Genomic DNA, 26,521 nt, shown 5'->3' with positions numbered 1-26,521 from the left:
TATTTGATTGACAGTTATTTTTATTTGTATATTATTGAAGCTGGGGGCACCACTAAGGTCATTTATGCAAACAAAGATAGATATTCCTTAGAAAGTTAAATAATTCTATGCCTTAGTTGGGCACGATAAACTATATACGGTCAGCAGCCAGTTGTCAAAACTGATACTACCTAGTTTGCTTTAGGAAGTGAGATGTGTGGAAGAAGTATCTTGCAGATCTGTCAGTTGTCTCCTCTCAGTAACTTTTTGGACACTTCTCAGTTTTAATCAGACTTTGAATAGAGGCCCCCGAAGGTCAATGTCCTATTAGCAAGTAAATTATATGAGGTAAAAGGAAGAAGAATCTTAGTACTTAACCAGGGGAAAAATGACGTGTGTTTTCTTACTAGACTCTAATTAATCTCAATGGAAGGAAGGCATTACAACAATTCCAACCCCTGGAGAAGCTTTAGTCACACTTGTACCTTGCTTGACAACAGAATTTTTAACATAAAAATACTCCGTTCTAAGAAGTTAAGGTTAAAACACTTGGCTTTATTGGCCTACTTTTTATTTTGCTCTGTGATTTTGGGGTATTGGTTGCATCACAACAGTAATAAGTGGTGGGACTGCTGATTAGAATTGGAAAATGCTGGTTAGTGACAGTGACCAAGGGCTGTGTTTCAAGGTATTGTTTCATTCTGGCAGAATGCAGAATCTTAGAGTTTTCTGATTTCTTTATCAAATCTGTCTTTCCTTAAGAGAAAGTATGGAAATACTGAAGAAGTTTCTGGCTTTTTTGTTTCTAGGAAGTCAGTTAATTTCAATGATGATGGCTGTGGTGTATTGTGTTTATATTAAGAGAAGATGCACAGCTTTTTGAATTCCTGGCATTTGTATAAATGGTATAAAATGAAAAAATAATACAGGAAAGTGTTACCTCAGATGCTAGTTTGAGTAGATCCCTCTGCTAAGATAGGAGATTCCCTATGAATAGTGAATTCTCCTATAAATTGGTGGATGTCTTTATAGGCAAGCGCATATTCCAATATCATATGCCTGTTTTCTGTGGGATAGATTTTAACTTCATTCAGTAATAATAGAACCTTTTTAAAGCACCATGCCACAGGGTTTATATGAACTCAATTTTCTGTATGTTAAAAGGCAAATGGTTCCAAGGTGGTTCTTAATGACTCTGAATCTGCTAAAAGATTCTCTTTTTAGAGAGAGAAATTGTAATTAAAAAAAAACAATAATAATAATGGGTACAAAATGCTCAAACGTAGTTCCATCTGTAGCAGAAACATTAGAAGACTTGTTTGTATCCAGTTTTCTGAGGCTGTGGAAGAACAAATTCCGTTCTTTTCGCTGGTCTTCTTTTTTTTTTTTTTTTTTTTTTTTTTAATAAAACCCTATTTCTGCATGTATAGGTGGTTGCTGAACATCCCGATGCATCAAGTGAGGAGATTGAAGAGTTGCTTGAATCGCAGTGGAACATGCTTAGTGAAAAACAGAAAGCTCGCTATAACACAAAGTTTGCCATAGTGACCTCTCCCAAATCTGAAGAAGACTCTGGTAAACGTAAAACTGTGCTAGTGTACTCTAACTAAATTTGATAAACATAGTGGTGTTAAACTAAGCACATATTTGAGACCTGTAGGGAAAACAGCTTTCACTGTTTTCCAAGTTTTAATTCTTGGTGTTTGTGCCAATAGCAAAGGAATGCCAATGGTTACAATAAAAGCAACCCATGAAGTCTACATTTCTTGCTCGTTGTTCTGAAAAGTTGTTATATGTAAACCTCCTACTGTTTAGAGATTGCTGATTTCTCATTCTTCTTTTGCCCATAAGCAGCTGCCATTACACCCACTGCCTGTTATAGGTGGATGCTGGAAAGGGAAAATGAAGTGTTAATACTAGTAAAATTAGAGTTGCCTTTTTTAAAATAGAGTAGATAGTAAATGGCTTCAGAAGAGTGATCAGTGCTACACCTCTTCTTCATATGAATACCTGTAGTGTATTACCTCATCATCATCAACTCAGGAAGAAGTATTCTGACCTTTATTCGGTATCCTTCATTCACTTGGCATTTTACTGTACTATGCAAAATTTTTAGGACATTGTACAAGATTTCAAATACGTTTTTTTTTTTCCTTTTTCTTGTCGCTGTTGTCTAGCATTTGCATTTAATGATCAGTCTCAATTATTTTGCAAAGTATTTGAGGGTCGTTGAGTCATGTATTTGAGAAAGGAGGAAGGTAGTTTGGCATTTACGTGGATTTTAGCAATTTTTTAGTAGTTATCACGTTTCAAATTTAAATAGTTTCTCAGCACTGTAAGAAGACGATGTGGAAGTATAAGAAACGAACAGGTGCTGCTTTGGGCAATGACAAGAATGAGAGTGAGTGTTTGAAAGTTTGTGAGACTTGGAAAAACTTGTATAAAAATGGCAGTCAGTTTTGTTAACTGTGTGTGTGTGAAGTAACATAATTTTGTGGAAAATTGAAAAGTTTTTAACTTTAAAATATAAGTGTCAAATATTTGGATATCAGTTTAAAAAAAAAACACATTCTGTATCTCTCAAGGTTCATCATTGAAGAATATTGGAGAGGCCAAACGTAAAGTGTTTCAAGACTCACCTAAAAGGAGATCAAGATCCAGAAGTAATTGAAATTTGTGTTGTGTGAAATAGTTCATTATAAGTAGCTATTGAGTGTATTTTTTTATGTAATCGCCCACATATCATAATCTCTTTATTTTATCTCAGATGTTGTCTTCCTTGACGATAGAGTTTTAATGGATCCCAAATTAAATATCTAAATGCTGTAGTGCTGAATTTTGTTCAACTTCCTCAGTGTCATATTGCAAGAAATGTAATTGAAATTGTACCTGTACCAGGTGTTTCTAGTACATATATTGTGTACATTTATAGTTATCTAAGATGAAAACATGTCAATTGAATTGTTTCCCTACCCAAATCCTCTTATCTTTAACTTGGAAGAATACTGTGGGATTTGTTTTACTGGCTTTTTGTAAGTAGCAGGTTCTCCTGGAGCCACATCAGTCTGCTTTATGAAATCAGAGTCCTAGTTTTTTTAGATAGGAACATTAATTTGAAAATTATTCATATTTTCAAGTTACTATATTTTTAATATTTACAACTATTTGTTCCCACTGGAATGGAATACTTGTAGCTGTAGGGCAATTTTCAGTTTACATATTTGTGCCCCTGGAGCTTGCAGTCTTTGAAATAATAATACTCTGTAGCTTCATAAACTAGAGAGTACTGGAGAGTGTAATGATGTTGTCATTTCATCCTGATGAACCAGTATACTTCTTAAACCTTCATCTATCTTTTTGTGATAGAGCAAGTGTAAACAATTGCTGAACCTAGGGAAAGAATATGTAGGTTAGTTGGTGACCTTTTGTTATTTAGCTAGCTGCTTTTGAACTTTCAGTGAATGATCACATAGATGTGTCAGTAAGTCTGTTTTGGATTAAAATGACAAAAGTGAATCTGTTCTTAAGAATTTTGGTTCACAAACGAACGGGGTCTTATGGTCTCCTGTAAAACGTAAGTAAGCTTGTTGGAAAGAATCTGGAATTGCTATGCCAAAAAGAGAGAATTAATCTGTACAATTGGTGATAGCTTGTTTTTTCCAGAAGCCCCTTAAGCTGATCTCCAGTGCCTTCACCAGTATCAACTGGAGAACTCCTCGTGGAGATGTAAAACTTAGATTCTGTGATATGGCACTATTACAAAGTGGCAGAAGAGTTAAAACCACGTGCAGTCTGACAATATGAAACAAATGTTGGATAGTGATATTCAGATCTTATACTAGTGCTTATGTAGGCAGACTCATCTTTCTAAAATGACTATTGAGCAGTTGATTTGGAGTGTTTAGAGCTTACCTTCAGCAACAGGAACCAGACCGCAGGCATTAAGAGGTCATCAAACTGTGTTAATGTTTAACCATGTTTAGAAACAATGACTGAAAGAAAAGTAACTTAAATAACTAGATCAGTTCAAAATAATTTGAAAGTGGGTTTTAGATTATTTTTCATGTAAGTTTCCCCCATCCCCCATCCCAAGGTAACTTACATGGAAATAAAAGAAACCAAAAAAAGAGGACAAAGGAACCTACAGAAGATTTTGAAGTTCAGGAGGCACCTAGGAAAAGACTCAGGATGGATAAACAGAATAATCGGAAGGTAATTATGTTGTTGGTTTGTTTGGGTGGATTTATAGCAGCACCAATCACATTGCTGTAGTTAAGTTTGTCAGCATTTCCATTTCCAGGACTAAAAAAGTAATGTCTTTGAATCAAATTAAACTATTGTAAATATTCAAAGAAATGTGAGCTTATTGCCATGGGTTTTCTTCTTTGGTTTCAAGCAAAGAGATGTGAAGTTGCTTTTGCTACTTAGACTTGGTGAAAATGCGTGCTGAGAAAATCTGTTTCCCAAAGGAATATGCAGAGGCATGACATGTCAGTATAGCCTTATAGTATTTTTCCTTTCCCTGTGAATCAGATTTCAGGCGTGTATACAAGAACGTGTACAAAAATCTCTAATGTCTTATGATACTTCTTTTAGACAAAAGTTGGGGAAGAGAGGAATGCAAGTTCAGCAGAACAGGAAAACTAATTTTCAAAAAGTGGAACAGTACATTTTAGTGACATCTTGTGTAATTGCTTAAGATAGGAAACTGTGGTAAATACAGCATTTTTATCGTGCAGATCACAAGCTTCTTTTTAGTTTAACTTGCTTGTGAGAATGAGAATTTTCCTTACGTAAGTCACTAAAATTATGTATGTGTCAGCCCAAATGTAGATGCTCAACTATAGGTTTATTTAGTTGTGATTTTAGATCAGTGAACTTCTTAGGTTGTACTTCTGTGAAGAGTTTAGCTCATAGATGTTTTCACATGTGTTACTAGAATACCATACTGTGGTGTGGGTATTGCAGACCATGCCTGAGGACTTCAGTGTCATGTTGGTTAAATGAAGCAAGCTAATATATGGAAAGGTGATAGATTTATTTTTAAATGAACTCTGGAGGTCACATTTAGAGATGTCAGTCTGATAGGCTTGTTACTTCTGTAGCTTGTCTTGATACTGCAGATATCCAGACAACCGGTTAAAGGTCACTGAAACAGTAAGTAGAATTTCAGATACCAGACTTGTAACTTAATAGTAAGGAACAGAGAGAGTTCTTAGAGAAGTTTTGGGGAGAGACAAAAGTGTTTTTTGCGCTTTCTGCTCTGAGAGGCCAGTGATTGAATATCCATTTTATATTTTAGGAGAAATTTTTTAGAAATTTCAAATATATGTCTAATTGATTTGAATTACTATAATGCACTAGATACAGGGAAATAATTAAATTTATTTATTGAAATTAACCCTTGTTACCACGCCCCTGTTTTGAATGAAATAAAAGTTCCTTCTTTACTGCCTGACCAGTTTTTGTTGCAGTTGGCCTTAACGATCACAAGTAGAATAAAGGGTGGTTACAGTATAGCTCACGAAGAGGAGATTCTGCTATCTTTGATACCATGATGCAGATGTGACTACTGAATAAATAAATAACTGAGATAAGTTATTCTAATAAGATACACACCACTGATAATACTGACTTCGGTAACGTGCTTCATACATAAAGTGGTGTCCTTTGTTTAATTTATCGGAAGTAGATTTACGGCGTCTGGTGCGTATAAATACTGTGTGATTTGGAAACTCTAAATGCACAAGGCAGTACTTTTTGTCTTCTGCCCACAGAAGGATCAGTTATCGTAGAATGGCTTTTTTCTGCTTTTTTTTTTTTACTGGATAATCTTTTAGTCATCTTCCTGCTTCCACCAGCCCAGGATCGTAGCTGTGTGTGCTGCTGCTTAGTAGAAAATGTAGTGAATGACAGCAACAGTGTCTACACAATGATTCAAAAAACCAAACACTAGCTGTACACTTCCTTCTACTATTCCCAGATTGTGTGTAGACTTATGTTACAATCTTTTGGGATACGTGAAGGCTTACTGATTTTTCAAGAGCACTTGCTGTGCATTACCCTTTTCTTTTTGTCCTAAACTCTTACTTACAGAATCTGAATGTTGTTTCACAAGAGACTAAATTATAGTAAGTATATGAATGTCTTGAAGTCTTTTCATTCATCGATGATTTCAAGATGTATGTAAAATGCACATTAATGGAGGGGTTTCTGTAAAGCCTGCTTTAAATTGTGTGAATTATCCTGTACATTTTTATTCATTGAACACAGCAGCATCAGTGGTAGGGTGCCTTGGTCTATTTAGACATCAGTAGAAGTGTAGTGCAGCACATTTGTAGTACAGTCTCACCGTCTCAGTACCTTCTCACCTTCTCACCTGGACATCTTTTATAAAACAGTCAGATAAAGAATATGAAAAAGTACATAATATTTGTGCTGTGGACTTTTTTCTTATTGCTCATTTGAGCATTTTATAGGGTTGAGCATTCTTTGATACAATTTTATGCTCTTACAATTTGAATAAGTTTGTGAGATACAAAGAAAATAACACTGTCTAATTTTGACACAGCTTTGACAACGATTTCCCCAGTTTAGGGGATAAATTCTGATGATAAATTCTCAGTCTGGAGCAACTTTATTCATTGCATATGCTTCCTTGATAATAGTGTTTATATTTTGGAAATGCTGGAACAATCTTAACCATAGTAATTTTTAAAATGGCACTGCTGCAAGTTTGGAGTTGAAAGCAAGCCTCTGAGACTTAAATTCTGCATTTATTCTCAAATTCATATAGTACTTCTGCAGTTTACCCTTAATAATTAAAGGTTTTAATTTGACCAGTTCAGACCAAGATAGTAAGGGTAATTTACATGTTTTGTTTTCATATAGAGTTCCCCTTTCTGAAATGCTGAGTTTGGGATGGATAAGTGGGATGCTGGATTACCGTGTTCTTTAATTTTACTCATTTGTTTATGGGTTTGTACCCTGTTTTGTACGTAAGCTTTAAAAAAATTACTTAAATGGGGGTAGCTTAACGACATTACCATGCAGGTATTTGTAAAGTCACCTTAATAACATAAATCCAGAAGTAATTGCTAGTTTTGTCCAACCACTCATAAATTAGGAGTTTTTTTATTTTTCTTTTTTTTTTTTTTTTGTGACAGAGGGAGACAAGCAATGACAAAACACCAAAAACAAACTCTACTAAGGTCACAGAAACCTCCTCTTCACAAAAGAACCAGTCAGGTAATGTGGTCAGAATAAGTTTTAATGTAACTTTTTCAATTAAATAATATAAAAATAAACAGGTTGTCTGAGGTAATCAGCTAAATTTGCTGATGCAATAACAAGATACAGCCACTGTGCCACAGACTGGGGGAGACTGTGCCCTCTTCCTTCACTACCACCATTTTGCAGCATTATACTTGCTTGAAATTGTGCATTGCTGATTTAGAGCAGCAGTTCACAAGTTCACCATTTGATGGCACCAAATTAAAGCTATTGTATACAATATAGCCCTGTGATCTTGGAGAGCAGCGATAAAAATCCTACCGCTCCAATTTGTTCTTCAGTTACCCAATAAAACAAGTACAGTGACCATCACTGCAATCAGTTACTATGTAATTTTAGACCTTTTAAATGATGCTTTATGGGAGGCAGTGTGGTGCATGAGAGGGAATTCTAAATAACCTTGTACCAAAAACCAGATGTTCAAGGTTAAGATAACTTCTGCAAGAGCATGTCTCTTTAGATACTATAATGAAATTCCAAAGATGGATAAGCTTCAGAAAGTTCTGCACAACATAGAAGTGGTGATATGTCTGGTACCTTGTCCCTGTTCTCTTAACAAAGTATTAGTGGTATGCAGATTCTGATGAGATAACGTAGACCTTCTAGTGCTTATTTGAGGACATACCTGTTACCTCTGCTTTGAAGAGGTCATAAGTCACAAGATGTTTTGCTTTAAATAGACGTAAGTGCTTGGGGAAAACATTTTTTAGCCATCTGTAGTATGTATTTGCTTAATAGAAACCTCTTTGCTTTTAAAATCAAGCAAAAACGTGATTTCAGAAACTTCTTGTTTTCTCAGCCTTACATAAATGCCCACAAGACCTACGTAAATCATTCCTTCTTTTATCTGAAGGAATATTTTAAATGGCTTCAGGGAGATAACGTTTTAAAGTTCCAAACTTCACTTTGTAAACCAAAATTATTTTACAGCAACGAAAAATCTGTCTGATGCATGTAAACCTCTGAAGAAGCGAAATCGGGCTTCAGCAGCAGAATCTTCAACTCTTGCTTTTAGCAAAAGTTCATCTCCTTCAGCTTCCTTAACTGAGAATGAGGTAAAAAAAAAATGGTGTTTGCACACAGCCATTTAATTACAGAAATTTTCAGGTGTGAATCTTTTTGTTTAAAAGCAAAAAACAAAGGCGAATTCTCTAACGTTGGTGCTCTAGACAAGTTACAGTTCTGGCCTCTGTGAAACCTGTTAATGTGTGCATTGCAAATTCATTTATTGTAACAAGAACGTCTGATTTGGGGACGTCAAAATATTATTGTGGTTTTTAATGTATTTACCAACAAAGTTTTAGAATTGTAACCTTCTGTTAGAGGCAAAGTAAAATGCCAGTGTGTTCTGTATTTTCTTCTACAGACTTTATGTAAGCGTACTACATTAGTTACATTATGTAACTCAATATTGTCATGTTGCCATAGCTTTTATATTGAAGCAAGTTTCCTAATCCTCCAATGTAGAACTGGACAGTTTTCTGAGCAGAGCCCCTTTAAGCTCAGATTAGTTTTCAGACTGTTTAAGTGCTATTTCTCTGTGATGCAAATAGCTTCATTGTCTGAAGAGTTAAGCAGGCAGTGAAGGAAGTATCTTTTTGATACTTACTAATCATAGTCTTAGCTCTGCATATTTGGAACTGTAATTCTTTTCAATTGACATACAATAAATGAAATGTATGTACCTGAATTGTATTCATACAATCCCTTGAACCGTTCCCCGAGTTATCTACACTATTAAGACAAATCAGCCAAAGAGTAGCAGCATGAGGGTCAAGTATGCATGCTGTGTTGCAGGTGGATTCAGAAATGTAGTTGGTAGGATTTATTAAACTATCCATGGACAAACACCTACAAGAAGTTTGTATTACAGAAGTTGTAGAGAAAAGACATGCCTGCTAATGAGGGAGTAGGGCTTCCAAATATCCTAGAGACTCTTTAGTCTCCCTAAACAAAAAGCATGAGGTGCTTAGACACTATAATGAATGCAGCTAAAATATCTAGACTATGTTCATAAATGGTTTACCTTTGGGGGTGGGGAAGGTTGCATGTTAATGGCTGTTTATCTTACTGTAACTTGAAAATACCTTTTATAAAAAAAAAAACAAAAAAAAAAAACCACCTTGCATTCTCCCTCCTGTACCCTAATAAAATAAACTAAAGAAGTCTCACCAGAAAAAAATGTCCAGGGCAGTGGTCAAAAAAACTAACACTTGTTCTCATTTTGTTCTTGCAATTGAGAAAGTCCCAGTTATCATTGGCATAACACTTTCTTCTGTTTTGACTTTACAGTCGGAACTTGCAATCTAAGCTGTTTGTATTTGGGACCAGCTATTAAGCCAGACTCATTTAAGGATCATACTATATTTTTCATTCTAAATACGCGTCTCTAAATTTTGTAATCTCAGGAGAAAGATTTTATTTCTGTTTATAGCGTTATTAAAAAAAATATATAGAATGAAGCCTACAGAAATCTTTCTCTATAAAAATCTCATTTTTGTAGGATTTTGGGTTGTGTCTTAGCAGTTTACATGTAAAAATTGAAATGACTGTTTAGGCTGAGATGAAAATCTTAAAACTTCACTCTTTATTTACTCAGCTACTGCTGAATAGCAAGAAGTGTGAGAAAAATTAACATCATACAGTGCTCATAAGGCAGATATACAGATTAGAAAGTGAATACTTTCCTGTGAATGTTTTCCTGATGTTTCGAAACGGTTGAATTATAGAAACATAGAATGGCCTTGGTTGAAAAGGACCTCAAAGAACATCTAGTTCCAACCCTCCTGCAGTCAACATAACAAAAATGTACCCTTATCAAAAAAACATAGACCTGAGGGGAGCTGGGTGGCTTGAGGAGTAGATAACAGTGGGCTGGATACTTAAATGGTTTAAAGCTGCACTGACACAAAGTTTTACCAGCTAAGGGTTGGACCCAATTTGTTTGATAATTTGATAATAGATTTATTTTGCTTTTAAATAAATATTAAATATATATATATATGACAGGCATGTATTTCTGAACTCACAAAACAAGGAAAGGTACAAACCTTGGATGTTGTGGGTGGCTTTAAAATCCTTTTTCCCTTTTGTACTGTGATTTAGCACTTGTCTAAACAGCTAACTACATGTATGTCCTGAGAGTGTTCATCCAGAGAGAAAGCTTCTCCGGAAAGACGAGGGAAAGAGTTTTAAAAAATAAACACAATCATGCAGTGCTGAAAGCCTTGCTCTGCTAACTGAGTAGGATGTAATTCTTTTCAACATTAAATACATTTGCTGACTAACTTTTATATTTGTGTTCACTATTACACTTCTAAGTGTTGACTTAAATGCTCTTCTGACAAAGGTGAAAAAAAATACTGCGTATTCCACAAGCACATACACCTTCACCAAGCAATATTAAGTGGATTCTGGCTGTTTGGTTTTGGGTTTTTTTTCCTTCTTTTTTTGCCTCGCTACTTGTGGACGGCTTGTTCTAGAAGGGAGCCTGCATATAACTGTTATTTGTCAAGGACTGTAGCTAGTTGCAAACCTCTTAAATGTCACTCATTGCAACTAAAGTTTAGTAGAAGTGTGTTTAGTAAAGAGGGGTGTGCACAGTTGGTTTTTTTTTTCTTCTTTGAAAGATCATCTTATTTTGACAATTTACAAAGATTTTGGATGGTTGTTATTGTTATTTGGGGTATTTTTAATGGGAATACTTGAAATATTACAAAATGAACAGAAGCCCAAATTTTTAATCCATAAGTCATTTTAGGTGCCTAATTTAGAAGGGAGAGAGAACCATGGATTGGGCTTCTCCCAACATACCAGAGGGTAAAAGGTAGGTAGGCCTTTGCTCCTTTCATAAAATGGGGGTTTTAATTACTTTAACATGATGGACAGGACCAGTAAGGATTTTCTCTAAGTCAATGGACAAAAAAATAGCAATGCCTTTGTTTTTATTTGACATTTATACATGAATGAGTAAATGTCATACCTGCATATAATCTTGGGGAAAAAAAATACTTAATTTTACTTCTGGGCACTTGGCATCAGCAGTAATTTCCTTGAAATCTATTTCTTAATGAGGAGCTGTGGGGCTTAGTGTGGGAAAGATAATCAACATTTCCAAGTCCACAGAAATTCAGTGTAGTACTTTACTGCTGCTATAAGATTCGATGTAACCATCCAAAACCTCATATTTTTGAAGAGATGCAAGTGCTGTCATTTGCCTTCTCCTTCTACCCCTCAATAATGTAGTAGGTGCCAGTAGAGTGTAACCAGTATTTTTTAATAAATAAAAAAAGGCTTTGCATTACCATTGTTGTTGGATTATTAGTACATTTTGTGTATTTGCACAAGACTTACCTGTTCTAGCTTTTCAATCAATTTTTGTCATTATTGGCTGGCTTCATTAAATTGAATGGATTGTTCACAGTAGATTAATGTCACGGTATCCTGTAGGGTCTAGATACTACCTCTGAACTTTGTCAGAGAATCATGATATCTTTAAAGAGGACACAATAAAGAACATGTAATACTCTAAATTGTTAGCTAGTTTGTCGTTCATCGTACCCCTATGAAGTAGGAGCTGACCAGCAGATGGCAGTTGAAAAAAGAAAGATCTTGAAAGTGTTGTTTTTAGTGTAAGTTCGTGTCTTCCCTAGAGGGAATTCTTTGTATAGCATCCAGTGTCAAAACATGCTCAGCTGCTGGTTATAGCTCCAACTTCTTGTATTTCCATTGCCTAATAATGTAAGACAGTAGCCTTAAGTTTTGCTTTTCTTGTGCTTATTAAACAGTACATTTTTTTTAATTACTAATTTGAGGCAGATTTCTTTTATCTGTGTTTTTGGTTTTTGTTTAATGGGCATTAGTATCTATACAGAATGGGAAGAATACATACAGAACTTAAAAGGTAAGCTGTTTGAACCAGAAGGCAGTCATGAGACATGTACAACTTGCAACTAAGTACGTCAGCTCCATTTATCAACCCTGGAGTCTAATTGTCCTACATTATACAACTAAAATACTCCAGGCATGCTTAATAAAGGTAAAAATAACTGCCTTTGTGCTCCTAAGAACAGAAAGGAAGAAGGAAATTCACATTATTTTTAAGAAACTACTGCCCTGAAGAAAAAATAGTTGAAGATATGCTTGCAGGTTGTTCTAAAAATATATGTATCAATGTCTTTCTGGCATTTTATTCTTAGCTTCCTTCAATGATAGTTTTCTCTTCAAAACAAGGCTTAAGAATAACAATATTTAGTTTCTCTTTACATCCTTCATGACCTAGCAGACAGTTGTTTCCTGTTTGTTTCTGTATGCCTATAGAGTTCGCTTCCCTGTTTCAAAGCACCAATAAGCAGTCAGGGGTATGGTTTTGTGAAACACTGCAAGTAATTGGACTTCTTTCGTGCTAAACCTTTGCCAAAGCCTCTAACAGTTGAAATGACTTGCATTGCCTACCAGGCCGTACTGCTTTGTTACGATGCTTTCACTTTCACGTGGAAAAAAAAAAAGTTCTAGGTTTGAGTCTTGTTCTTTGGCAGCACGTTTTGTGTAGAAAATTAAGTTTCTTATGTAATTACTCTCAGCTTGTGTATTACTTAGGCTTTGGAGTGCAGAGAATCTGTTTACTGAATGTTTATCACATGTAGGTTTTTATTCCACATCTCGTACCAAAGTATCGTGGGTGTCAAGAGGCAATTTTATAATGTTTTAAAATGTTCTCAAAATTCTTATTAACTTTCCAGGCAAATTCAGAAATGCATAATATCCTTACCTGAAACGTCTAACTACTGCTAATAATAAAAATGAAACTTGTCCCAGGCCGTCTTTTTGCTATGATAGTACTGTGTACACTTGTGGCACCGCATACTTAAAGAATTGATCTAGTCTAGCAGTATGGGCCAAAATACCATTCTTCAGTTCAGGAATTCTTATACTGAAATAAAGGAAATGTTAACTGTAACTCAATTGGCTCTGTCAGTTTTTCTGTCTGCGTGTGGGTGCACAATAGATTGTCTTTCGAACACAGTCTGATCTATCTGCATGTTGTTTATATATTTTTATATATCTTGCGCTTAGATTTAACAAGAAACAACAACTACACAACTAGTCATTAAGACTTTTGTTAAGAAGAAAAGGCAGTTGGTAAATCTCTGTGGAAGGACTAACAAGTTTCCTTATCAGAAGATCCATACTCCAGTCTTTCAATAGGAAGCTCTTAGCCAGACTAGTCCACTTCCTCCTGGCTGATTGTGGTATGGACATCACTGATGCTGAAGTCACTGCAGGAAGTCTGAGTTTGTAGCAGTGTCCCTAGTTCTAAGCACAGTGGAGCTTAATAGCCAACAGCATTCAGAAGTCATGGAAACATGATATAAAATGCTTACAAGAAGATGCAAAATAGCTGCTAGAGATAGTGGGTGACCTGAAAGCAGTAGGTTACTTTTTTGTGTTGATCTTGATGAATCTGCAGCAGAGGAGGCTTGCTTCTGCCATGCTCTTTTTATTTTCTATACCCCTAGCTTTAAAGGAAATCTACATTTTGGATTTTGTTTCCATTTTATGTTTTACAACTGGGATTATAATACAAAAGATGTTTGAGTCAAACAAAGGAAAGCAGGAGAGTTAACTTTCCTGTCTGAAAGTATTTGCCCTTTAGTTGATTTTCTAACTGATTAAGCACAACGTGACAGAAGAGCAACCTGATCTTAATATGACTAAGACCACAGCTTGTATTCTTAATGTATGCTGTTTAACAAGCACATTTGAGTAATACAAGAGCTGCTTTCACAAGACTGAATGTGTTGATAAAGTGCTCTGAGGAAGAGCATGTACATTTTAATGAAAATTGCACTTTGGTAGCTAGAAAAAATCTGAAGGGGTTTGCAGCTGGTGGAGTGATGACTGTTGGAGCCCATTCCTGTGTGCACACCATGGATACATAAATGCTAGCAACTTTCTCACTGCAATTTCCAATTTCGTTTTGAACCTTGATACGCTGGGCAGGGAAAGCATGTCTGAATTGGCTGTAGGAAATGAAAATTCCTGGTGAAGCCAATAAGCACTGAAGTGTATTTGAACCTTTTACACTTTGCAGTTTCTAATGTACAGTGTGGATAGTATTTGAAAACCTTACGTTTCATGAGGTGTGGGCTTTTGCCTCAGCAAATATTCATGTTCTCATCCTTTAAAGACAGGGAAGAAAAAAAGTCATCACCTACACCCCCTCCCCCACCCCTAAGATGACATGAGCCAGCAAAATGCTTTTTAGATATCAGCTTTTAAAAATGAAGACTTAATCCTAAGGTTAAATCAAAAAGCACACTTAATGGCCACATCAGCAGCTGGTTGAGTCAGCCTTGAAGGTCAGAACAGTTGCATTTTACGTTCATCCTCTAGCAACTTTTTTTTTCTTTGAATTCTTAGGTTGCAGATGGATGAGTACAGCCATTTGTTTTCAGATCTGGGATTTCTGAACATCTTTTTCCTTGAAATTATGATGTAGTGGTTTTGCTGGCACTGTTTGATTTGGGAGCTGTCAGTAAGGAAGTGGAAAATTGTTAATGGAGTAGAAAATTTTGAATAGAAAAAAAATGGGTGAATGGAGTAAATATCCACAAAGCATTTCACTTCATTCTCACTCAATTCTTTGAAACGCAGGATCATTTGACTTCTTAAATTCCACATCATCCTTTCTTGTATTATACTCTCAGTTGGCATCCAATCATCCAATATATGTCAGTGCCATATATGTGTGTGCGTGCATATATATATATATATATATGTTTTAAATGCGTGACATTTCAACCATCCAGATGTGGAACTAATGGTGCCACTTGCAGAATTCACCCACATCATTCTAGAAATTTGCAAGCTGAGCTTACATGCCAACATGTCATTTAAAAAAAAAAAGAAAAGCCAGAAGGAATAAGGAATTGGCTCACATTTCTGCTGAAATTTCTGGCTAAAACTTGAATTGGGAATCTGATTGTAAAGAATACTTTAAAAATTGTTGCAGAGTTGAGGTTAACATTTAGATGTACTGGATGATGTAAGAGTGAAAGATGTTTCCATACGTTAGTGCTCTGTCCTTTCACCGTTGAATGCCTTGGTTGGTGGTGCAGTGAGCTGGAACTCTCAGTGGTGTAGCTGAGGAAAGAATTAGAAGAAAAACATTTTAAAAGTGATTTTTACATAATGCTTCTGTTGAATCCTTTTCCTGCCCTCTTCTCACATGTCTTTCTAGACAGCTTCAATAAAAAGACAAAGTTAAGAATATGAACATATAAAATCACATTCTATACATTGCTGACTCAATTTACTTCCTTTTCGTACTCTGGTTTATTATTTTAAATGTAAATACACACACATTTCTTCCTCCTTTCTTAGCCTGACCAACAGCAGCCATCAAAAATGAATTCTTACTTACTCAGCATAACCTTGAGAAGGAAAGTACATTATTCTACAGTCTGTCCTCACATCTCTGTGCACACTGAATATCACTTTTGCGCAACCTTTTAGATACAGTAATTAAGCAGTAGAAAATCTTATATTTAGCAATTAAACAATTGCCCACCGTATTGGTTGCTGGTGTAACCTGCCTTTATACATCAAATATTGCAGCATGCAAAGCATCTTCATTCAGTGAGGAATTAATGCTGGAGATTGCTTTTATAACCATTCTTCCACAGTCTTTCTAGAAGTAGGTCAATGTTTGTCTGAAAGAATCCATTAAATGCTTCTTTTGATTATTGTGAATAGGGAGTTTTAACATATGCAAAAGGCTTGGTTCCAAAGGAAATTACAACAACGTTGGAGTTGTGAAGTCTTGATGCCCTGATTGTTGTACTGTCGTAGATCTGAATAACTATTACCCAAACGTTGAAGTACGTAAGATGTATGATCAATGTACGTTGACATCAGTAGACCCAATTCTTAATACTGTGATCTGTTGCCAGAGTTTGTATCTTTCAGTTGCTAAAACATGGTAAAAATACCGTACTAAAACCAAAGAATGTACAGAGATGCCAAAAATGTTGTTCCAGTTTGACTCAGTAATGAATATTTTCCCAATAACAAAGCTATAGAAAGCGTGTTTAAAAAAAAAAAAAGTTGTTTAAAAAAAAGGTAATCACGTGTCCTTCCACATTCTGAGTCTCATGCGTGTGAGCAGTGGAAAACGTACTTCCAAAAGGAAAGATAGCTGTGAGAATCTGAGGGGAACAGGAAGTAAAGCTCCTGATGATTTCAATTAGTCCTTGTTTTCAACTCAGATTTTTCCCTTTCTCTCCTATGTCCTGTGTGCTCGCAGATGCAGTTTTCACTAAAAAGACCTGGATTTGACTTCTCAAATATCAGCTGGTTGCTCTGTGTTCAGCCAGCACCCTGTGAAAGCCTCTAACAGCAACTACTCTGAAACTGAGTTGTTTTGTGGTTGAGAGGAAAGCCTGTCTGCCGTGCAGAATGTGAAGTGTGCTGGTGCTTGTGAGGATGCTGGTTCCGTGCTACAGCATTGTTAATTGCTAATGGAGAACGCCTGTGATGACAGGACTGGGAGGACAGGACAGGACTCATTGCTGCAACTTGTCAGTCGCACAGCTGAGCTGAACAGCTTTGCCTTTTCTCCCCCTAAATTTACACTGTCTTAAAAGTTTTACTTTGCCTTTATGAAAAGTAAGGTATTACTCAACATGTGCAACAGAATAACACAGCAAACCGGTAACTGCTGTGAATTACTAATTAACAGGTTTCGCCACTAATCTAAGCGTGGCTTCCTTTGAACCTTTGCCTAAATATCAGAAGAGGTAATTATGTGCAATTTACTTTTCTAGGGAGATTATGTTACAAAAATAAGGAAAGGGCAAGCTCTGGCATGATCACAAGGAAGATTCACGTTTGACTTAACAATTTTAGAAAAAAAGACCACAAAAACTTGTATTGGTTTGTGCTGAATGCATATCCATCCATCACATCTGTCACGATGTGACGTATTAGCTGTGTTAACAAATCCCACGAGTGTTAATGTTTAATTTTAGAGGTGGCACTGTTTTACTGCAGAAAGTGATTTCCAGCCGTCTTATAAATCCGCTTCAGTTAGTGTTTTTAATCAGAAGGTATTTTTATTGTGGAACTGTTCCCTGGTGGCTGGGAGCCCTGGCTGTGCTGTCGCAGCATGCTCAGGCTGCAGGCAGTCGCCCCGGCCTTTTCCTGTTCTGCGTGCCATTTTGTTGTAGGTCCTCCAAAAAATGTTTTCGACAGATTGTTCCAGCCTCTCACAGGCCTTCAGGGGACAGGGACACATTTGGCTCGGTTATATCTCCATCAGCTTTTCCTGGATAGCCTCGGGAGCTGAGCTCCCAGATTCTGGCTCTGATCACAGGGAGCAGACCCAAAGAATGAGTGTACGGAATAGAGTTATTTACTGAGGAGATGAGTAGTAGAAAGTGAGATTGAGAACATGAGTTTAAACTCAGAATTCTCCTCCAGAAAGGCATCCCTCTCTTACAAGTGTAAGAGGAACTCTGCTCACCATGCCTGTCGTTTGCTCCCTAAAATTAGCTACCATGAAAACTCAAGTGTTGATGATAGTAGCTCTGAGTGTTGGGTGAGATGCACCTTTGGGATTGTAGCACCCTGCACAAAGCAATTTAAGTCCAATGCTAAACTTAGAGATTGAGTGATCTTTTGACGTTGCAGCAGTGTGTCCCTCTCAGCTGCTTAGTGCAGTGTTGGTGCTGAATGGAGGTCTGATCTGTGATTTGCTCAGGGCTCCTGGTGATTGCAAAACAGAGGTGGTATTTTTCCTGCAAGATACTCTCAGCCTGGTAGCATTGTAGCTGATTGTCTACAGATATTTTGTTCATGTGATGCGTATTCATGCATGAGATCCATCATGAATCTATAGGCTGCTGTGAATTGCCAAGTTCTGTCTTAAAATTTTGCAAGAATTTGGGTTTTGAGGCTGTGACGGTAGCATCCAATTCTTGCCAGAACTGCTTTAGCACAGTAACCATTCAATGTAAATGATGGGCTATTGCATTAACCCTAAGTAGGGCAGTAAAATTCCAGGTCTATAAGGAAGTGGTTTTCAATCTGTGGTTCGTGCATGGCTGTGATTTTGTAGCCCCTGTCTAAGGGGTTTGTGAAAGGCTTCCATCCGTCCATAGGATTACCTTTTCATATGCATCCTTCATTTGACTATTTACTACTACGTAAACCAAAGACAAGCCAATAAACTGTTGCTGTAAAGCAAACCTTATTCTTCTTTGTCTTGGCATACGTGTCATAGGGTTTGTTCTGTTTCTGTGCTCTGCCTTCAGAGCAGGGAGCTGGGGCAGCAGGGTGCCCTTCTCTAGGGGGTGCATGGTGGGAAAACAATTCTCTTACCTCTTCAGATTTGTGTATAAAAGTTTTAACTTAGGATTTAAGAAAAAGTTTTCACTGTGGGGGAAATACAGAGGACACCAGTAGCATTAAATTAGCGTATGTGACTAATTTTAGCTAGTTGTAACAGGAATGTAATGACGTACTAAAAAAGGTTAGAGGAGTGCACTGCTTATACTAAGTAGTGTTTCAATGGGAAGAGTTTAAACAGAAATGAAGAGTGTTGTGTAAGTTTACTTAAACCCTAAGGGAAAACACTTCTGGATTTCTGCTGAACTCCAGTACTACCCTTCTTAATCCAGCATTTCCCAGCAAAACCTGGCTACTCCTGGCCAGGCAGACAGTCTGCATTTGCAGTTTGCTACTTTCCATCTCCTTCCAGAGATCAGAGATTTCCTGGTATCTGAACAAAGCAACAGTTTTATGTTCAAGTTCTTTTAACCCACTGAAGGATACCACTTATAAAACCATTAGGGAGAATCTCGAGATGAATCCAGTTGTAGAAGTATTGTAGATGAAATGTAGGTTGGAATTACTTCAATAGCTTGCCTTTGCACAGAGAAAATGAATTTGTAATACGAGTCTTGAAAGTAATCTCAAGAAAAAAGACAGATCCAATTTATGAAATAATTCTAGACACATTCAAAGAGAACAAACATTAAATGGAGGAACGCAAGTTAGCTGGCAGCAACAGTGAGAAGTAATCAGTCTAAGTCAGCATTTCACAAGGGATTTTATAAAGACTAATACTGGGTCTGATGTCTTTATGTTTTTATCTCTGATTTCAAAATATATCACTTCTAATGAATTTGCACATGATGTGGAGATGGCCTGATAGGGAGTGTGCACTTAGCTATCTAAATTACTTACTGAGCCAGACCAGTTTTAATCAAGTGTAGTTTAATATGGATGCATATAAGACTGTATGTACGAAAACAGAAAGCGAATTCATATAGAGTGGAGCGTTGGTGTCCTGACAAACAGCTCTTGGCAAAATGATCTCTTGAGCACTGAGTTTCAGTGTTTCATTGAAAAGGTTGGGGCAGATCCTTGGTTGGGGCAGTGGAACAGAGGCAGTGCAGAGGAGAAGTTCACATGCTCAATGGCTTTGGATGTTGTACTTGGAGACTTGGGGAATACTGTCTCCAGTCAGAGAAAACTCACCAAAATTCTCCTGAGGCTGGAAAAAAAATCTGTAGTGAGAAATTTAGACTGAATTTTGGCTTACCAAAAAGGATTGAAATGGGTTTAATTGCAGTGTACTTCCACAGGAGAAAAAATCCAAAGAGCTTTTGTTGTAAGTGAAATACCTCAAGAAAGCATCATCAGCTGTGGGTAGCAGTTAGACATCTCAGAAGGAACTCGAGGCATTATTTTTGATGACATGTGTGAATAACCATTAGAACAAGTATCAAGAAAAGTGACAGGTTTGTTTTGCAGTTGCAAATGGTGATGCTCTCGTAGAGAATGTCTGTAGCCATAACAATGCTTTTGAGTTCAGACTGGGGCAGCAATATGAAATTCTGCCTTTTCTGCTGTAACAAGGGAGAAAACATGACTCATATGTGCATCCCATCCCTGAATTCTGTTGGACTGAAAACAGCACGGTGTTTTCTCTTGAATGTTAGGAATTTTGTCCTTAAAGCTAATTATGAATTATTTTTTTTTTAATCTTCTAACTTTAACACATTTGGTAAGGCTTTTTATGTAAGACTTATGCATGACAAGGTCATCTTTTGGAGTATTTTAATTCATTGACAACTGTGACATTCCTTACGTATAGTTTTTCTCTCTTCTGTATAACGTTGCCACTCTCTTGAAGGATATTTGAGTCAGAGACTCTGGTATACAGCTTGAAGTTTTACTGAGTTTCTTTCTAAAATGCATTGTTAATACCATGTAAAGCATGTATTCAAGCTTTAATGGTGGGTTTTTACCATGTCCCTGTGTTTTTGGCTAGGCACTGACTAACTGGGTTATAGGACTGAATACAAATAAAATGCCATATTTCAAAGTCTTGGTGTTTTGTTTTGGCAATTGCTGAGTTTATGACAATAGCTGTTACATTGCCCTGTTGATGAGACTTCCACAAGTGCACACTCTGAATTTAATCAAATTTTCTTTTGAAAGGTGGGGAAACAAAACCAAAAGAACTTACCTCAGTCTGTTAGCCTGAATTGCAGTCTGTTTGCTTCCTTTGGTTGACATTCTGAAAAAAGCTCACGTACGTGGCTGCTTTCTCTAACGTGTGTGTTTAATCTTCAGATCTTCGATGGCCCAGGAGATGAGCGCTCAGAGTCTCCCTATGAAAGTGCTGATGAAACTCAGACTGAAGTGTCTATATCATCCAAAAAATCTGAGCGAGGAACGGGAACAAAAAAAGAATATGTGTGTCAGGTGAGAGATGGTAGCTGGGCAGGGAGCTGTGTTTTCTGAGGTATCCTGGAAAAGGGATTTTTTTTTATTTGAAAATGACAACATTAGGGCAGACGCAGATTTATTGTGCCTATCGCATGGAGGAGACATTAGTGAACGTGTTGCCGTATCAGTAGATGGAATTCTTCCTTGTTTTTTTTTCTTGATCTAAAATGAGTGACTTAGCCTTTCTGGTTTAGTTTCCGGATGAGTAAAATAAATGTGATTTGTACCTCAAGGACAGCACATGAGGTTTGCCAGGTCACTGGATTAAATGACAGAGAACTGCTTGCTTGTCTGCTATTACACAGAAGGAAATCTGACATGGCTGTGTGCTTCGGTGTGAGCACAGCAGAGGTGGCTGCACTGCACTTACAGCACGCTCACTGCGAGCAGAACGCTTCCTGGATCTATGCTTACAGAGTTCGTAGGTTATGAAAGGGTGATACGACAGCTCTGGGCAGATTGAAGTTGTTTCCAGCAGACTGGAAAAGCAGTTATATTTCCATTGCTTCTTGTACATAATGATGATGGTTTGGTTATCTATCTTTAAATGCTGTATAATCACTTAAATTCTGCCAGCATTGTTGTTGAGTTCATTTTTAGTTTTATGTCACTGCTAACAGCGTGGATATAGAAGTATCATTATGTCTCCTAGGCTATTTTCCCTTCGCCAAAGAAAGGGAAAATAAGGTTTATCCTAAACCTGCTCAGATGCCATTCAGGGAAAAATTCTTAAAGCTGTTTTCGTTTCTTTTTATCTGGGTATGTTCTCATGTACCATGTTTCTATCAGTGGTGTTTCTCAGTTTAATGACTAGTATTTGTTGCAACAGGAAGCAAGGGCACGTGATGATACTTGCAGTGTTGTCTTTTTCTTGTTAAATATGATTTCGCCCATGGGAAAAGAGATTTTGAGGAGCAATTTATGGAAAGGAATAGTGAATACTATTTTTTCTGCATATGAACTTTTCTTTAACCTTAAATGCCTTTGTGTTGTAAAAGCTATGTGAAAAAACAGGTGATCTCCTGCTGTGTGAAGGACTTTGCTATCGAGCTTTTCACGTGAGCTGCCTTGGGCTCTCTGGAAGACCAGCAGGAAAATTCGTTTGTAGTGAATGTACATCAGGCAAGTTTGTCCCTTTGTATTAAATTTTAAAAAGAAAAGGTGTAATTTTCCCATACGTTGTTGCAGGAAATCATCCCATGCAGGTTATGAATCTGAACAAACTGTACTTTCCTCTTGGTGCCTGATGGGGTGGAAATTCATGTATTACCATTAACTGTGCCATGATTTAGGATACTCGCTCTATTTTCAGTGAGAAATCTCTTGCAGATTGGTTGATTTGCTCTGAATTCCACTGCCTTAATAATTGCAGACTGTATCTGTCTGTGTACAATTACAGAGTGGATTTAAGGTCTGCCTCAAAGACCTAAGAAATCCGTGGAAAAAAAAGCAGCAAATGAAACACTTTAAGTCTTTTCTCAGTTCTTTTTGTGTCTGCATGTATCTTTTGCTTTTCCCATTAAAAGACCACCTTACTGCTATTAATTTAATTTGCTTTTAATCCTGCAATAACTGCTTGGAAGCTCTTAATCTCAGAATGTTACATGAAGATTTGTGTTCTTGCTCATAAACTCAGTTCAGTCGGGTGGTGAACCTTGCTGGAGAAAAAAGACTTCTCCTAAATAAGGTTGTTCCAAGCAGTCCAGAGAGAAGACTGGAGGATACTCGTCCTTAGTTTGTGGACTTACAAGTCAAATTTTACAGGATTGCAAACAAAGTAGGATCCTATTTCATTGCCTTAAAAACAAAATTCAGAGTTGTCCTGGCATACTGAGACTTATGAATGAGAACACAAAAGCAGATCAGTGAGGCTTTGAGTATTATATGCACACATTAATTGTGGTGGATTTCCACTGTAACTTTATTTTTGTTGTGTTTTATTTATCTGTATCTAAACAAATCAGTATTGAACACTGAAGAGTCAAAGCAGATAAATTGCTGCTTCGAATAATGGAATTTAAAAATCAAACAAAAAAAAAAAAAGCTCTTCCCCCCACAACAAAAACTCCCAGTGTTTTAAATACACAGGTCTGAATGAAAAATTAGTTACATGGTTTTTATTATTTTTGCCACTAGGTGTGCATACCTGCTTTGTGTGTAAAGAGAGGAAGGCAGATCTGAAGCGCTGTGTTGTATCCCACTGTGGAAAATTCTACCATGAAGCCTGTGTGAAAAAATTCCATCTTACCGTGTTTGAGAACAGGGGTTTTCGATGTCCTCTGCACAGCTGCCTCAGTTGTCATGTTAGTAACCCCTCCCATCCACGAATTTCAAAAGGTAGTTTCATTTTTACATGTTTATGACTGATAAATAAGTCTGTTTATGGTATATTGAGGTAAGGAATCTGCTCATGCTGTAGTTCCTCACTGTATTACAGGCATACAGGTACTACTGACTGATTCAGGTATTGCAGCAAGACTTGCTGAATGTGAACATACAGTGAGGAGTGAGTTCTTTATTCAGAGAGTGGTGATGCCCTGGCACAGGCTGCCCAGAGAGCTGTGGGCCCCCCATCCCTGGAGGCACTGAAGGCTGGGTTGGATGGGCCCTGGGCAGCCTGATTTGGTGGGGGGCAACCAGCCCACAGCAAGGGCCTGGGACTGGGTGGGCTTTAAGGTCCCTTCCACCCCAAAGCATGCTATGATTTTGTATGATTCTGTGCATCTTTTTAGCCTTGGGAAACATTTGTAAACACAACCGCGTGACTGAGAAAAGATTGTCTGCTCTGTTCATAGCTGAAGCCTCTGTATTTAAATGTGGTAGTGCTTTAAGCTCGGTATAATGTTCTCTAAAAATCTTTGTTAATTCAGTGTTGTCTCTGAAAGTAAAAATGCAAACCTTGCAAACATAATTGAAACATTTCTGGTGTTAACCAGCAGTAATACTGTTTGTGAAGAGCAAGTGCTAAACGGGTTTTGTTCAAAGATAAATATGGCAGTGTTCTGCTTTGCTAGGAAAGATGATGCGCTGTGTTCGCTGTCCTGTTGCATACCATGCTGGAGACGTGTGCATTGCTGCGGGATGTGCAGTCATCGCTTCCAACAGCATTGTTTGTACGAATCATTTCACTGCCATGAAAGGAAAAAGCCATCACGCGCATGTCAATGTGAGCTGGTGCTTTGTGTGTTCCAAAGGTAAACTGATGCAAAGCTCTTACGTAGGTGCAGCGTCAAAATGTTTTATTCTTCAATTTAAATTTTATTTTACTAATCTCTTTACAGAAAGCTATTAGAAATGTGGCGTGCTAAGTTCATCTCCCTTAGGTATTGAAATACCTTCAAGTTGGCTTGTGCTGCTTCTAGTTTTTGAGCGTCCTTTCTTTGCAGATATAATTTATTAAAGAATATTTTCACTCAGACCAGAAACCTGATCTAATTCTTTACCAGAGATGCATAATGATAAATCCTTCTTTGTCCTTTCCCCTGTGTTCAATGTACTGAAGCTTTTTGTGTTTCCTTATTGTTCATACATAATATTAAAACATAAATATTTTAAGAGTTGCTTTTACTTCAGAAGCAGACAGCAAATTGAACCCATATTCGTGTCTGGAGTGCCACTAATTAAGGGCATTTTGCTTTATGCTGACTAATAAATTTACTTCGTATTAAGAAGCACAAAATGCATCGTGCTGATTAAACCCTGGCAATGAGAATTTACCTGATTTGTTAACAAATTAACATGCAGCATAGCAGCTTACTAAGCAGCAGCTAACTTTCTGATGGTAATTCATGGAACAGGCAATCTCATCCCTACCTCTTCTCCAGAGGGGAAAAAAAAGAGAAATTTAATTAGACTTACTTTTTGTTGTTAAAATGTTACATAAAGTGAATTACTAACATATATTAAGCTATGTTAAATATATTATAGTCATTAAAGTAAAAAAAAATAATTTTCCTGTGGTGCATTTTTCTGGCTTTTATATCATTAGCTTGCTTTTTAATTTGTATGTATTTACTAACTGGAGTCTGCCAGGCATTCAAATCAGTTAAGACCATTTGGTTTCTGTGCACAGCTAGATGATGTGTGTTTGTTGCAAGCTGGCATGTTTTAACTACTTTTTTCTGGCAGACCCTACCACAAACCTCACTGCTTTGAATCTGGTTGGAATGCAAATCTTTCTTTTTTGTCTTGATGTTTGTCAATCTTTTTTTTCTCTTGGAAGGAGGAAGCTTGTTGTGCTGCGAGTCATGTCCTGCAGCATTTCACCCGGACTGTTTAAACATCGAAATGCCAGATGGGAGCTGGTACTGCAATGACTGCAGGGCAGGGAAGAAACTCCATTTCCAGGATATTATTTGGGTTAAACTGGGAAATTACAGGTCTGATGAAAAATTTGTTTTCTTTTACAGTGATATTGGCAATGTTTTAATGAAGGATCATACAGTTGGCTGTTCTGTGCCTTGCTGCACACAGATTTCCCATGTCTCTAAGCTGGGAACCACATCTCCCTTAGAGCTTTGCCTGTGCTTAATACCCCTGTTCCAAGACTTGAAAGCTTTGCTATTGCTCTCTGCCACAGCAGTGCCCATACAAGACTCCTTGCAGACTTCTCTGCTTTTGCCATATTGGCCTTCTGCCCCTTGTTTCAGAGTTCTTTTCAAATAATTGAGTGTATATAACTTGTAATAGCCTGAATCACTGTCTTCCTTGGCTGGAAAATAAGTCGCTCAGGCTGTTAGAGTTTTACACTTACATTGAGATTTGAGTGTGATAGAGATGGGTGGGGTTTGCCCTAGAAAGCATTACTAGCTGTTACACGCTGTCACTTGACCTTGAACAAGTATAGAGATTGCAGACTTTGTTAAAGATGTTATTTTTGCTAACCAATGCAAGGAGGTTTATGTGTATCTTGCAAGCAGACAGAAGTCCCATAGATCTGAGTGTCAGGCTTTCCTTTTCTACCCAATCTTCTTCCTATGCCTACTGAGCTGGAGCGTGGGCAGGAACGTATCTCCTTCAGGGTGTTTTGTTTTGCATTTTATTTTGAGGCACTTTGGTTTTTTTCATCCTATATTTGGAAGTAATAATCAGTAATTGCTTTTCAAAGTGATTTCGTTAAGCTTACATACATTTTGTGTTTTTCTGTTTGTTTTTCTGTGCTAGATGGTGGCCTGCAGAAGTTTGCCATCCGAAAAATGTTCCCCCAAATATCCAGAAAATGAAGCATGAAATTGGAGAATTTCCTGTATTTTTCTTTGGTTCTAAGGATTACTTTTGGACACATCAAGCACGGGTGTTCCCTTATATGGAGGGAGACAGAGGGAGTAGATACCGGGGGATTAAAGGAATTGGAAAAGTCTTCAAAAATGGTACATAGTTAGAAGTAAAGGAGGAATAATCTCGTTATATACGTGCTTGTATACGTGTAAAAGACTAGCATCTAACTGAA

General features: G+C 37.1%; 1 protein-coding gene across 5 annotated transcripts in view; it reads left to right on the top strand.

Annotated features, from left to right (window-relative positions):
- The window catches only part of NSD2 (nuclear receptor binding SET domain protein 2), a 105,874-nt gene that overhangs the window by 70,267 nt on the left and 9,086 nt on the right, over positions 1–26,521 (top strand). For 4 of the 5 annotated variants that reach the window (XM_048942828.1, XM_048942827.1, XM_048942829.1 and 1 more), the window contains exons 6-16: positions 1,410–1,554; positions 2,565–2,642; positions 4,073–4,191; positions 7,146–7,227; positions 8,203–8,327; positions 20,917–21,048; positions 22,071–22,194; positions 23,209–23,409; positions 24,087–24,266; positions 25,295–25,451; positions 26,236–26,441. In XM_048942828.1, the coding sequence (XP_048798785.1) occupies positions 1,410–1,554; positions 2,565–2,642; positions 4,073–4,191; positions 7,146–7,227; positions 8,203–8,327; positions 20,917–21,048; positions 22,071–22,194; positions 23,209–23,409; positions 24,087–24,266; positions 25,295–25,451; positions 26,236–26,441 (1,549 nt within the window). Of the gene's footprint in view, positions 1–1,409; positions 1,555–2,564; positions 2,643–4,072; positions 4,192–7,145; positions 7,228–8,202; positions 11,576–20,916; positions 21,049–22,070; positions 22,195–23,208; positions 23,410–24,086; positions 24,267–25,294; positions 25,452–26,235; positions 26,442–26,521 lie in introns of those variants that run through there. The other variant, XM_048942830.1, reaches the window with a different exon arrangement.

The sequence above is a fragment of the Lagopus muta genome, chromosome 4, assembly GCF_023343835.1.
Source record: "Lagopus muta isolate bLagMut1 chromosome 4, bLagMut1 primary, whole genome shotgun sequence".
In the NCBI taxonomy this organism is placed as follows: domain Eukaryota; kingdom Metazoa; phylum Chordata; class Aves; order Galliformes; family Phasianidae; genus Lagopus; species Lagopus muta.
This window is presented reverse-complemented; position numbering and strand designations above follow the sequence as displayed.